The 14931-nt window shown below is 37.0% G+C and overlaps 3 protein-coding genes across 3 annotated transcripts; all 3 read left to right on the forward strand.

The window, feature by feature from the left end:
* Positions 1–494: 494 nt before the first annotated feature.
* Positions 495–9062, forward strand: LOC114721191 (squamous cell carcinoma antigen recognized by T-cells 3). The gene is made up of 16 exons (XM_028907008.1): positions 495–871; positions 1484–1617; positions 1779–1836; positions 2330–2545; positions 3733–4005; positions 4097–4231; positions 4327–4452; positions 4753–4797; positions 4966–5070; positions 5485–5627; positions 5748–5871; positions 6118–6192; positions 6670–7020; positions 7101–7193; positions 7672–7828; positions 8507–9062. The coding sequence occupies exons 1-16, from the start codon at positions 608–610 to the stop codon at positions 8764–8766; spliced, it is 2559 nt and encodes an 852-aa protein (XP_028762841.1). The 5' UTR covers positions 495–607; the 3' UTR covers positions 8767–9062.
* Positions 9063–9432: 370 nt separating this feature from the next.
* LOC114721192 (pentatricopeptide repeat-containing protein At4g02750-like) lies at positions 9433–13331 on the forward strand. The gene is made up of 2 exons (XM_028907009.1): positions 9433–11447; positions 13178–13331. Exon 1 carries the CDS (start codon positions 9733–9735, stop codon positions 11437–11439), a length of 1707 nt encoding a protein of 568 aa, XP_028762842.1. The 5' UTR covers positions 9433–9732; the 3' UTR covers positions 11440–11447; positions 13178–13331.
* Positions 13220–14660, forward strand: LOC114721193 (pentatricopeptide repeat-containing protein At2g13600-like). Its single transcript, XM_028907010.1, has 2 exons — positions 13220–14459; positions 14494–14660. Exons 1-2 carry the CDS (start codon positions 13240–13242, stop codon positions 14513–14515), a joined length of 1242 nt encoding a protein of 413 aa, XP_028762843.1. The 5' UTR covers positions 13220–13239; the 3' UTR covers positions 14516–14660.
* The last annotated feature ends 271 nt before the right edge of the window (positions 14661–14931 follow it).

Genomic DNA, 14931 nt, shown 5'->3' on the forward strand with positions numbered 1-14931 from the left:
TCATTAATCCTTATGTAGAGACTAAAAATATCAATAGAACAAAGTTATAAGTACTAATGTTGTTAAAAAAATAAAATTAAATGTTTAATTAAAGGGAAAAAAACACATAGGTACCAAATTAAAAATTGAGAGAAAGTATAGGTACCTTCAATATGGTTTTCCTAAAAAATAATACTTTTTCTGACGGAATTGGAACCTTGTTTCCTTACGTAACAAAGGATTGATTTTAACTTTCACTGTTCATTATAGCTTTCGTTTCATCATGTGGATAAGTTACACAAGAAAAATATTACTAAAAAAATATAATATTTTAAAAATGCTTTTGCTTATTTACCTTACCATAATACTAAAAATAAATAAAAATGTGAGCTGATAATTATAGAAATATAATAGAAAACGATTTTTCTGGAAAGTACTAAAAATAATTCCTATCAGACGATTGCCGCCCGTTTACCCGATCCGATTTCAATTGCCACGGAGCTTCACAGTCGTTAACCTTCCTCAGGCACGAAAGCCAGCACAAGCGCCAGCACAAGCACAAGCACAAGCACAAGCGCTGCTCGCTCACACTCCAAGTCCCCTAGCGGAGTCCCTTCCTTCCATATCCATGGACGAAACCCTAACCATAACGCCGGAAACTTCCGAAGCGCCCGCTCCTAATGCTGCTGCTGTGGACGAAGAGAAAAACAACAATGAAGACGAACCCATGCGTGATGCAGCTGAAGACCCCGATGGTTCGGATTCTGATTCTGATGCTAACTCCTCTGATTCTCAGTCTGATTCCGATGACGAAGCTCAGCAGAACCTTCAACTCCAGACCCTCGAGGCCGAGCTTGCTGCTAACCCCTCCAACTATGATGCTCATGCGCAAGTAAACTCTCCTTTTCATGCTTATAATACATTCTATTTGGCACCTGAGAACAAATGATATGATATGAAAGGGAAAAATCCAAAGCTGGATTACATTTTGCTTTTGTTTTTCATTTCCGTGTTCTTAACCGTTATGACATTTCGTGGCCGTTGCTGCCACGAAAAGATTTGTTCTTGTGTTTTACCATCATTGGAGCAATGATTCATCTGCAGCAGAGGCTAAAACTGTTGTCCGCAGATAAAAACTTGTGTTGTTCAGTTGCCATGAATATTGATTGCTCGGGAGATATTGGCGTTTTAATTTTTGTGCTGGGTAATTTATATATATTAGCTGGAGAAAATAATTGGAAGTTTGAGGTAGACTGCCTTTGTATACGTGATATCTTGTTTTCAGCTTCGGACGGCCTTAGTTTGAAAGTTACAAAATTTGATTTTCCTCTCTTCTCGTCTTCCTCTGGCTGGATGCATAGTTTTTAACCTTGTTTTATACTGATTTTTGTAATGCTTTTCGAGTCTTGTTATTCTAATTTTTTTATAAACAGAAAATCTTTTTGTTTTAAAGCATTTATGTAGTTTGTTTATGTTGCCTGGGGTCGGCGATGATTCTTTTCAGTATATAAAAGTACTGAGGAAAATGGGGGACATCGAAAAGCTGAGAAAGGCAAGGGAAGCTATGAATGAACTGTTTCCATTGAGCCCTCAAATGTGGCGGGAATGGACCAAAGATGAGGCTTCTCTCAATACTGGGTATACTCTTTACGAATCTAAGTTTTCTTTCTTGGTGGTTGTCAGAATTATGATTTTGTTGTGCGAGAGTGGGATCTGTTGTACTCTGAGTTTTTATTCAGCATACACTCTTCATGCTACCAAAATAATATGTTTATGGGCTAATTTTTTGCGCCATGCAGACCTGAGGCTTACTCTACAATTCTGAAGCTTTATGACCGTGGGGTGTCCGAATATCTGGTTGGTTACATATTTTAATAGATTCTTAATGTAATTTTTGTTTGAGGATTTACTTTTGTTTTTCTCTTTTGTTGGCATGCTTGATATGTAATGTTATGGTGTTCTAGAAGAATTACTTTCCATCCTCATTTCGTGGAACGAGCAATGCCTGTTTAGTCTTTTTATTGTTCCTTTATTAGCACCATAGCCAGTTTTGTTTGTATCGGTAAGCTGGGAAAGGAGTAGGTTTTCTTATTTTGACATGATGATCACGCGTACACTTAACATTAATTATACAGAGCATAGATGCTGGAACTAGTATCTTAAAATATTTGGTTAGAATACCTAATATAAAGCTGAATTAGTGAACTTCTGTTATAAACTGCTACCTTTTAAAAGGAAAAAAAATACTTATAGAGTCTTGGTACCAATTGTGCCTCATGCATTTTTCCTTGATACTTATTATACGATATTTACTTCAAAATTTAACGCAATAGGTTATTCTTTACTGCAGTCTGTCTCTTTATGGTGTGATTACATTAATTTCGTCCAAGAGTTTGATCCGATGGTGCAGCAATGTACACCTGCTGGTATAACCAAGGCAAGGGACTTGTTTGAGCGTGCTCTTACTGCAGCTGGTTTGCATGTTGCCGAAGGCAATAAGATATGGGAGGCATATCGGGAATTTGAGCAGGCTATACTTCTTACCATTGATGAGACTGACATAGAGGTTGAAACATTACCCTTACTTGTATTAAGAACTAAGTCTATCTTTACGGTGCTATTCAACATGAGAATTTTAGGTGGCCTTTTTAGAAATTTTACAGGCCAATTTTAAAGGATTTATTATTTAGTTTCTGAGCTTTTTAAGTTTTTCCTATCAACATTATCTGCTTAAGGACGATTGGATGCTGAATATTTTGGTTGGTAATGTAACCATCCTTTGCAATATGACTTTCATTTGAATGTAAACAATTGCGTGTAAAGTTTTGTTATAAAGGAGAATATCCTTAGATGGATTCTGTGGACAAATTGGAACTCAGGCTGGAGGGTATATATTTTGAAATGTTTATGCTTAGCTAGGAATTTAGCTGGAGTCTAAAATCTAGGATGCGATGTTTCGAGGATGGAGATTCAAACTATTGCCTGTTCTATAGATTTGTGATAGGAATTAGGCTGGAGGTGGAAAGCCTTGGAAAGGATTTAGAGCTTGAGAATGAGATAAGTTAGAGATATAAGAGGTTTATAGATGAAAGCAGTGTTCTACTCTCTCACTTTTTTTATTATTATTTTTTAAAAATAAATATAGAACCCTTCTGGCCCATTTATTAGAGACTTGGAGTAATGCCTCTTCGAGGGCTTTTGCTGATGTCATTCCTTAATGACGAATTTTAAAAGAAAGGCTATGAAAGATGATAAGACTAGCAGGTGTGGAATTCTTGATTTAGTGCTGAATCCCTACTGAATCATTAATTCATCAGGATGTTTATTTCCTTTTATAGTTAATCAGCTAGGTTTTTATTAACGCTAATTAGAATTGTGTACAAATTGTGTCAGATTAATATTTCCAACTATTTCCTTCCCATTCTGATCGGTGGAACATTTACTCCTCCTTATTGGCTTGGTTCTCTCTATTTAAGTTGTACTAATTCAGATAAGTACACAGAACACTTTTGCACCTATCTTCACATAGATCTACTATTGGAATTGGATGAGCACATATACTCCATGTCACATGCATGCTCACATCCACACTTGTAGTTGTCTGATCCTTGTTCATTGTGGTATTCGGAGAATATTTCTGGGCAATCACCAAAATAAAATTAATGTGTTGGGTTAAATACAGCATGTTCAAGCATTTTGTGGAATTCTAGACTGCTTTATCTTAACATCTTGGAGTCACATCTTCCATTGCAGGAAAAAGATAAACAAGTCCAGAGAATCCGAAGTTTATTCCACCGGCAGTTGTCCATTCCCCTTTCTGGTATGAGTTCAACATTGATAACCTATAAGGCTTGGGAGGTTGAACAGGGTAAGCTTCATGATGTGGAGTCTAGCGACATAGCTGAGATTTATCCTCATGTTGTCTCTTCATACCAGAAGGCATTGGATATGTACAATGCCCGTGCTCATCTTGAAGAACATATTGCTAGCCACACTTCTGAGTCAGAAAAGTTACAACACTACATGGTACATAGCATAGCCTGAATGCTGGGGTTAGTTTAGTTGTTGTTCTTTATCATCTGTGACTCCTTTTATTCACATTTTTATTGTACTACAGAATTACGTGAAATTTGAACAATCTTCTGGAACACCAGCCAGAGTCTTAGTTTTATATGAGCGAGCTGTTACAGACTTGCCGATAGCATCTGACCTCTGGCTTGATTATACTCGGTACTTGGACAAAACTTTAAAGGTTTTACCTCTAATTTGTTCTTCTTTTTCATGAATGCCGTAACTCTCAGTCCCATCTATTAATCCGTGTTTTATTCTTATTCCTCCTTTCTCCAGGTTGGCAATGTCGTAACCAATGTTTACACCAGAGCCGCTAAGAACTGTCCATGGGTTGGAGAACTTTGGGTTCGATACTTGCTTTCATTGGAGCGTGGCCATGCTTCTGAAAAAGAGATAGCAGCTGTAAGTATGGGACCTTGCTATCAGAGCATTATTTTCTTTTGGGGTAGAGATTAAAGTTTTCAAATATTCAATCAATAGATGTTGGAAGAAAATCTCGATGAGGTTGATTAATGGATCAGTTGTGTCAGTTTGGTCTTGGAATCAAAGACAAGCAAGTTCTTGCAGTCTTGAGTGTTTAGTCGTTCTCTCTTTTCACATTAGATGATTAATTGTTCGAGTGTTTTAATGTAAATGCTTTTAAAAATAAAGAAATTATTTTTCATATTTTTCTGTTTGAGGAAAATTTATCATTAATTTCAGGTCTTTGAGGAATCCCTGCAATGTACCTTTTCAACCCTTGATGAGGTACGAACAATATTCAACCCCCCCCCCAAAACCCAAAAAAAAAAAAAAAATCTGTCTTCCTCATTATATCCTATAATGCAATCAGGGTTTTATAACCCTTTTGGTCTTAATTTCGGAGTTCCTCTTGATGTGAGTGCTTAACCTTTTTATTGTACTTTCTTGTTTCAGTATCTTGATTTATTTCTCACTCGAGTAGATGGCTTAAGGCGGAGAATGGCATCTGCTGGTGAAGAGGGCCTTCTGGAATATCAAATTATAAGGCAGACGTTTCAGGTTTGTTACTTTTCCTGTTCCTTTTTGATATATTTTCTATTCAGACCCATAATTACAATAATGGACATGATCTGGCTGTATTCTTATAGCCAAGGAATAATGGATTGGAGCTATACCTCATGGTTTGAACATGACTATGTCTTGTTTGGGAGCTCAATGGTCATGGTATAGACCTAGAGTGATACAATATTGTAGAGGTCTTACAGAATAGGGAGTGGGGATAGGAGAAGAGAGAAAGGAGAATGTAGGATCAGAATAGGGAGTTGCATTTCTATAGCAATTGAGAATACGATTTTCTGCCAACTAATAAGCTAATACTTTTGTGAGTTATCTAATCCCCCCACACCCCAGGAATTATGGAAAGGGAATATTATTTTCATGCATGCCTGGATCTGAACTATATATCACTTGCAGGATGCCTCAGATTACCTGTCACCACAATTAAAGAATACGGAGGGCTTGGTGCGTTTACATGCTTATTGGGCCCATTTAGAAGCTAAACTCGGAAAAGATATAACTGCAGCTCGTGGAGTCTGGGAGAGTCTTGTCAAAATCTGGTTTGATATCATCATATTTATATAAACCATTTGCCTTGACATTTTTTGTATTCTTCCTCTTCCTTTGTTTGGGCAGTGGTTAAGTTGTGCTTTTCTGTCAATTTCTTTTGGTTTGTGCAGTGGTTCAATGTTGGAGGCATGGAAAGGATATATAGCAATGGAAATTGAACATGGTCACATAAATGAAGCTAGGTCCATATACAAGAGATGCTACAGCAAGAGGTTTCCTGGGTCTGGTTCAGAGGTATAATGTGTGTGTGTGTGTTTTGCCCAGCAAATTGCCATTTAAATTTCAATTAATAAATTCAGTAAACGTTTCGAATTATTAATATTTTTCTTCCACTTTTTTGGTCTTATGGATTTGAATTATGAAAGATTTGTGCTTCTCATTTCATGTTCCTTTCAGAAATTATTTAGGGGATTTCCTGTTATGTAGTACTGTTTGGATTAGTTGATACCTTCCCTTCCTAAAAAAAACAGAATAATTCAGGACATATGCCATTCATGGTTACGTTTTGAGAGGGAGTTTGGCACTTTGGAGGATTATGACCATGCCTTACAAAAGGTACATTCTTAAATCTTAAGCTACAGTCTTATAATTGGAAATCTGGCATTGTCTCTTTGTTGGTTTGAAATTCCTTTCTGCCAGGTTGAATATATTTATTGAATGACTATTTGACGATTATGTATTGGTAATGAGATCACGTTGCCATCCTCTTCATGTTATCACTTTTACCAGAAAAAGTAAGTTTGGACATGCCAAAAATGAAAGGGAGAAATTGTGTACAAATTTAAGGGCTTTGTGAAGTTATTACTCATAGTTGAAGCAAAAGTAGAGACATAATTGTCGCCCAAAAGATAAAAAAAGTAGATACATAATTACCTACTAAAAACATGAAAAATTCATGGAATTAGGTGAAATGTAAGGAATATTCTGTGAGGCATTTGGTAGACTGGCATCCTACTTGGGGGGGGGGGGGATTTATAGCTGTTAATTTTTGGGGTTGTGCTAACCTTCTTGGTGGGGACGATCTTTCTCTAGGTTAGCCCACGTCTGGAAGAGTTACAACTATATAGGATCCAGCAAGAATTGAAGTCGACAGAGGATAAAGAACATCATCCTAAAAGAAATGTTCGTGACAAGAGAAAGTTGGAGTCTGACATAAATGATGGGCAGTCTCCAGCTAAGCGACGGAAAGAAGTTGGTAAGAACCCAAAGAAAGTTCCTGAAGAAAATAAAGGTCAAGAGAACTTTCCTCAGGCGACAAAAGTGGGAGAGGCCAATGAGCAGATTAACAAATCTGAAGATGCAACTAAACAACAGTCTACCTCTGATAAAAGCAGGGCCTTCTCAGATCAGTGCACTGTCTTTATGTCAAACTTGAACCTTACGGTAAGATATAAGTCTCCTCCCTCCTCCTCCATTTCTGTGTGTTATTGTTTGAGAAAGACTAATGAGTTGTTCTACTGCAGGCAAATTATGATCATATCCGTAATTTCTTCAGTGATGTTGGTGGAATTGTTGCCATTCGTATTCTGCATGACAAGTTCACTGGAAAATCAAGGGTAAAATTAATAGTGTACTCTATTTTCTTGCAGCCCTAATAGATGCAGGCCATTCTTCTAATAATAATACAAGCTTGTGGAGTGGCAATCAGATGGTTGATAGCTTAATTTCTAAACCTTGAAGTGAAATCAACAAACCTTGCATGAGTCATATTGCCTTCCTCTTGAACTATCAACAAACGAATATAAAATTTATAGTAAACTGCAATATTTATAAATCATGAATAGTAAGATTCACATCAAATTCTGTGCAACACGTTGGAAAACATGTCTATAACTAGTAAAGTACATAGAGACAGTAATCACTGGCTGAGCTAAGTAGGGGTATATACCACCATGCATAGTAAAATTGAGCATAAATTGTGCTCCATAATGGTTATGTGCCTGAGCGACAGATCTTTATACATTGTGGCAGTGAGTGCTTTACCTTCCTTCAGTGTCTGTATTTAAGCTGAAATGTTTGAACATATTGACGAAGGGCCTGGCCTATGTGGACTTTTTGGATGAAGAGCATCTTGCTGCTGCAGTAGCTAAGAACAAGAAAATGTTACTTGGGAAGAAGCTGAGTATTGCTCGGTCTGATCCAAGTCGAGGCAGAAAGGAATCTTCTGGTCAGAGAAACTTGAAAGAACAAAGTAAGTGGCGTGAACTTATTTGGTCAAGATTTGGACATTTCTCCTGTACATTCTCACACGTACCTTGTCCTTCCAACTTTGTTGGCCTTCTATTGATCTCAGTGATACAGGCATGGAACTGCCCTTCTCTAATACTACCTCCGGTCCTCAATATAAAACCTTATTTGATTTTTATTTTAGTCCTAAATATAAGACCTCAATCCACTTTATCTCTCATATTTATACTTTTTTTTTCTTCAAAGAAGCCCTTCTAACAATGATAATTCTAGTCAAAATATTTGATTAGCAAAGATATTTTAGGAAAGACAACACCTATTTAGGATAAATAACTAACTTAACTTACTTCTTTAATCTCTTTAAATTAGTCAATTGGCTATTATAATTAGGATCGGAGGTAGTATATTAATTACCATAACACTCGAGTCTTCTATGGTAAATCGGTAGTAAGATTTTAATGCTGCAATTAGTTTGAATTAAGTGCTTTGACATACACATCATCAAGCTTATAACTCTACATTCCTGGGGTATAATTGTGCTCTTTCATCCATCATGGACGGTTCTAATAATGCTCCTTTACTTGTTTGCTCTCTATATTCAGTGTTAATGTCTGCCCTCTATTTACTGTGTGCTTATGTTCTTATAACATAATCTTCCTATCACTTGAAATCAATTATGTAGGACGTGGCACTGATCGATCTGATCAAGCAGGTTCTGCAGCCAAAGAGTCTGATGATGCTTCAAAGGAAGCTGTAAAGGAAACCAAGTCTGCAAACAGAAAGCCTGGAGGCGATAACATCCAGATCAAAGGGAAAAACACTTTTGCGGTGCCCAGAAATGTGAGAGCACTTGGCTGGACTTCCAATAAGCCGAAGACTGAAGAGGATGAAACGCCCAAGTCCAACGATGAATTTAGAAAAATGTTCATTAAAAAAGAGTAGGCTTTTCTTTGGCCCATAATCTAGATATGACAATGCCAATTGACCGTTGAAGCTTTGGAATATACGAGTCGTGTTTACTGATGTATATTTCAGCGTTGTTCTGTTATCAAGAATCTTAAGGTTTTATCCCCCCTTGGGACTTATCCATTGTTAGAGAACAATTTGAGGGAATATGTATTCTCCCATCTCGGCCTCGTTTCTATCCAACAGCTTTTGTAAATGGAATAAAACACGTGGGATAAAATAGTGTTGAATATTTTTTTAATTGTTAATATGAATTGCGTGTAGTTCGGTTAGTAAATATATGTTAAGTGATTCGTAAATTTGATAAACTTCTTAACTTTCAGTATAAATCTCTCCAAAATAATTTTTTATAACAAAAATTATAATGATAGTAATAATGTTTTTCCTCCATGAAATTGAAGGATCATTGTGAATATTTTTTTAATATCAAGGTAGATAAATGGAATTCTCGAAGCTAAATTCCATTAATCGCAGCATAACAGAGTCGTAGGACCTGAAAAGATGAAGTTCCCGGCGAAGCTCTGGAAACAGTCGGCGACGGGAATCATCCGAGATGACGAATTTGCACTCAGTTATTAACGCGGTTTTTGGTTTAATGGGAGGGAGGGATTTTAAAGCAAGAAACAAAGGAAATTGTATTTTGAAAAAAATTCAATGAATATCAATTATGAAAACTGATCCCAACAGAAATGCATTTCATCTACCCGCCAAATACATGTTCTTCGTTTTCCTCAGTGATTGTTCTGAAAACCACCCTCACCCTGTCATTGACCATTTTTAAATTCCATATTTCCACCTTCACTCTCTTCCTTCGTTTCCCGTCTTCATTTTCCGAGCACATGGATGGCTGGCTTTGCACTCACTCTTCATATTCCAGGCAACTATGATGCAGTGCTTCCGATGGCGGGAGGAGGAGACTACTCGAGCTTTCACGGGTGACCCATGAATTGGATGGCTGTGTCTTCTTGCTCATGGGTTTTTGATTCGGCTTGCTACCTTCCCTTCGTAGATCAAAGGACCAATCTTCACCAACTTATGAAAGAGATGCGGGCCTTAACCAGATTCTTCTCGTCGAGAATTTCTTCCGATGTTTGTATGGTTTCGGCGGCTGAAATTACCTCAAAGATTGATACTTGCCTACGTAACAATAACATTGATAAAGCTCGTAAGCTGTTCGACGAAAACCCCGCGTTACGGAGCTGTGTTTCTTGGAATATGATGATGAGCAGCTACATTCAGCACGGCCAATTTCATCTCGCCAAGAATCTGTTCGACGAAATGCCTGTTAAAGATGTTGTTTCGTGGAATATTATGTTATCTGGATATCAGAGAACTGGAAACATTCGTGGTTTGTGCAAAAGTTTCTTACAAATGGGACGAGTCAGCGTAGCACCCAATAACTATACCATATCCACATTACTCACAGCAGTTGTGAATACTGATTTCAATGTTTTGGCCCACCAGATTCACGCTCGAGCGGTTCATACGGCACTGAACTTGGATATAATTGTTGGATCTGCTCTAATCACTGCATATGCAAGTCTAGGAGAGAAGAATGCTTTGGGTGGAGTGTTCGATGAATTATTGACGAAAGATGTTACATCCTGGAACGCTATAGTTTCTGGGTACATGGAAATTGGGAGCTTCGCTGATGCTCAAAGAACTTTCGATTTGATGCCTGAAAAAGATATTATTTCTTGGACTACTTTGGTAAATGGGTATATCCGGAACAAACAAATTGATAAAGCACGATCCATATTCAATGCAATGAAAGAGAGAAATGTGGTGACATGGACAACGATGATCAGTGGGTATGTCCAAAACATGAGAGCTATGGAAGCATTAGAGCTGTTCATTTTGATGTTAAAGTCAGAGTCTCGCCCCAATCATTTCACATTTTCAAGTGTGTTAGACGCATGTGCAGATTGTTCCTATCTTCTCATGGGCCAGCAAGTTCATCAAAATTTCATCAAATCTGGCATACCTGAAGATATCGTCATATCAACCTCGCTAGTTGACATGTATGCAAAATGTGGGGATACGGATGCAGCATTTTGTGTGTTTGAGTCCATTCCAAGGAAGAATTTGGCGTCATGGAATTCGATAATAGGGGGCTATGCCAGGCACGGACTCGCAAACCAAGCACTCAAAGAATTTAATAGGTTGATTGAGACTGGTCTTACGCCTAATAAAATCACATATGTAAATGTGTTATCAGCTTGTGTACATGCAGGCCTACTTGAAGAAGGTGAGAAGCACTTCATTGCTATGCAGAGAAACTATGGAATTCAAACAGAGATGGAGCACTACACTTGTATGGTGGATCTGTATGGAAGAGCTGGGCAATTACAAAAAGCACAAGAGATGATCAAGAACATGCCATTTGAGCCTGATGTGGTGTTGTGGAGTGCATTACTGGCAGCCTGTGTGCTGCATTCAAATGTTGAACTTGGAGAGTTTGCTGCACAGAAGATGCGCGAGTTGCAGAAGAATCATTCTGCATCTTACACATTGCTTTCTAAGATACAAGGTGAGAAGGGAAGATGGAGCAGTGTGAATGAATTGAGGGAGAAGATGAGAAAGAGACAAATTCAAAAGCAGAAGGCATTTAGTTGGGTTGAGTTCCACCTTGCTGTAAATTCAACCTAGTAATGAAGGTCTGGTTTTATTATATAAAATTCCTTAAGCGGTGCATGTCAAGAAGTTTTGGGCCTTGAACAAAAATTAACGAAAGAATTAGTGTTTTATAATTTCTTACTTTTTATATAACTTTTTTGTTGAAAGTTTTTACCATACCACTTTGTAACTTCACTAAGTTTATCAAGTTTGCGCAATAGAGTAATCATAAGCTTTTCACTTGCCTTGAACAATATTAGCTAATTCATATAATATTTTCTTATAAACGGTTGGATGAAAAATACAATTCAGAGAGCAAAAAAGAAGTTTGTAGAGTTAATATAATCTTTGATCTCTCTCAAGTGGTTTTATTTTGGTTTTAATCCCTCAAGTTTCAAATTATGGGTTTTAATCCATGAAGTTTTAAATTATAGATTTTGGTCTCTTAAGGACTAAAATAGTTCAAGACTTTGTTAAATTATATGAATCAATATTTTAAATAAAAAAAATTTGAGGGATTAAAACTTATGATTTGAAACTTGATATACCAAAATCAAAATGAGAGTAAATTGACAAATTTAAAAGACCAAAAATTATATTATCTAAGTTTGTATCACGTATCTATTAGTTTTAGAATTTTCCTATAATATTGAAAAAAACAGAAGGAATATATATGTATTTAAGGTTAAATGATCTCTTCTATCTTAAAAATAGATAGCATTTAAAAAAAAAAAAGGAATCTAATTGTCATTTGTATTGATAATTGGTGAGATTAATATCTTATTGACGGGCTAAAATAAATTGATTTGGTTAGTTTAATTTGATTGGAGGGCTATAAATAGAATTGGATTTTTTAATATAAAATCTAATCTTATTTTTTTAATCTATTTAGATCCTTGATTTTGATTTCATCCAAAATCTTATTTCTTTTCTTTTTTTTTTCATTCAAGTTAATTATTTCAATAAATTCATATATTTCCTTCTCCTTTGGGAAAGAAACGATGAGTAGGGCCAGGGGCTCAACGGGTCCGAACTTTCTTATGGCTTGCAATGAGTAATAAATTGCTCACTAATAGTGTAAGATTTAGAAGGCATATGACTAACAGGGATACGTGTGAAATCTGTAACAAAGGCACGGAAGATATCAACCATGTTTTAAGATGCTGCTCTCTTGCCATCTCCTGCTGGAATCTTATAATACCAGCCCATATTCAAAGTTGCTTTTACAGCTGTCCCTTTGATATTTGGCTAAAAACGAATCTGAAACCCAAAAGCACAAATCCTTTGTGGTGCATCTTTTTTGGGATCTTATGTTGGAAACTTTGGGAGGCAAGAAACCGTAAGTTATTTTGCAACGAAGATACTCAAGCTCATCGCCTGGTGAATGTAGTGATTGCTCTTAGTGATCATACTGCTAGAGCGAAGGATATCTGTAATGCAATACGTTTAGGCTAGTCTTTTTTTTTTTCTTTTGTTTTGCCAGCTTGTAATTTCTTGTACATATTTGCTCTTTTATGAAATTCCCATTTCATTCAAAAAAAAAGAAACGATGAGTAGGGAGGAAGGAAGTGGAGAGAAACTTAAGCAGATGCATCCTTGTTCCCTTTAAATTAAATAATTAATTAATAAAACTGACTGACTTTTTTTTTTTTTTTTTGACGAGCAAACTGACTGACTTAATCAAGTGTCAGCTTCCTACTTCTGCGTAGACTAGGGGAGCTTTCATGGGTGATCCCTGAATCTCATGATGGTTGTGTCTTCTTCCTTCTAGGTTTCTGATTTGGCTTGGTCCCTTGGCCCTTTGTAGATCACAGGACCAATCTCCACCAACTTATGAAAGAGATGCGGGCCTTAACCAGATTCTACTCGTTGAGAATTTCTCACGAATTTTGTACGCTTTCAGCGGCCAAACTTACCTCAAAGATTGATACTTGCCTACGCAACAATAACATTGATAAAGCTCGTAAGCTGTTCGACGAAAACCCCGCGTCGTGGAGCTGTGTTCCTTGGAACATGATGATGAAGCGCTACATTCAGCATGATCAATTTCATCTTGCCAAGAATCTGTTCGACGAAATGCCCGTTAAAAATGTCGTTTCGTGGAATATCATGTTATCTGGATTTCGAAAAAATGGAAACATCCGTGGTTTATGCCATAGTTTCTTGCAAATGGGACGAGTAGGTGTAGCACCCGATGGCTACACCATATCCATATTACTCGGAGCAGTTGTGAATACTGATTTCGATGTTTTGGTCCAGCAGATTCACGGTCGAGCAGTTCATACGGCACTTAACTTGAATATGATTGTTGGATCTGCTTTACTCACCGCATATGCGAGTCTAGGAGAGGAGAAGGCTTTGGGTGGAGTGTTCGATGAGTTGCCGACGAAAGATGTTACATCTTGGAACATTTTACTTTCTGGGTACCTGGAAACTGGGAGCTTCGCTGATGCTCAAAGAACTTCCGATTTGATGCCTGAAAAAAATACCCGGAACAAACAAATTGAAAAAGCACGATCCATATTCAATGCTATGAAGGAGAGAAATGTGGTGACATGGACAACGATGATCAGGGGGTACGTGCAAAACATGAGATCTCTGGAAGCAATAGAACTGTTCATTCTGATGTTAAACTCAGAGTGTCGCCCCAACCATTTCACATTTTCATGTGTGTTAAACGCATGTGCAGATTGTTCCTCTCTTCTCATGGGCCAGCAAGTTCATCAGAGTTTCATCAAATCTGGCACACCAGAAGATATCATCGCATCAACCTCACTACTTGACATGTATGCAAAATGTGGGGATATGGATGCAGCCTTTTGTGTGTTTGAGTCAATTCCAAGGAAGAATTTGGTGTCATGGAATTCGATAATATGTGGCTACGCTAGGCATGGACTTGCAAACCCAGCACTCAGAGAATTTAATAGGATGATAGAGGCTGGTCTTACGCCCAGCAAAATCACATGTGCAAATGTGTTAACGGCATGTGCTCAAGCAGGTCTGGTTGAAGAAGATGAGAACCACTTGATTGCTATGCAGAGAAACTATGGAATTTATTTTTTTTGACCAGGGGAGAAACTATGGAATTGAAACAGAGATGGAGCACTAGTATGGTGGATCTGTATGGAAGGGCTGGGCAATTAGAAAAAGCACAAGAGATCATAAAATTTCTCGAGTGTATTACCAAAGAAAAATAAAATAAAATTTCTTCAGCGGTGCATGTCAGGAAATTTAGGGCCTTGAACAAAAATTACTGAGAGGATTAGTGTTTTATAATGTATTACTTTGTATAACACTTTTTTTTGGTTGAAATTGTCATAATTTTAATTAACGGTTGGATGAATAAAATCATAAAAACAAAATTCTTAGAGCAAAAGGAAGGTTTGTGTTGCGTATCTGTTAATTTCAAGAATGTCTATGTAAGCTTATAAAATAAAAGGAATATATCTGTAGTTAAGATTAAATGATCTGTTCCGTCTTAAAAATGGATAGCATTAAAAAAAAAAAAAAAGAGTCTAATCGTCA

Source organism: Neltuma alba, unplaced genomic scaffold (genome assembly GCF_004799145.2).
Source record: "Neltuma alba isolate B1F8T4 unplaced genomic scaffold, ASM479914v2 tig00012014_pilon, whole genome shotgun sequence".
Classification (NCBI taxonomy): domain Eukaryota; kingdom Viridiplantae; phylum Streptophyta; class Magnoliopsida; order Fabales; family Fabaceae; genus Neltuma; species Neltuma alba.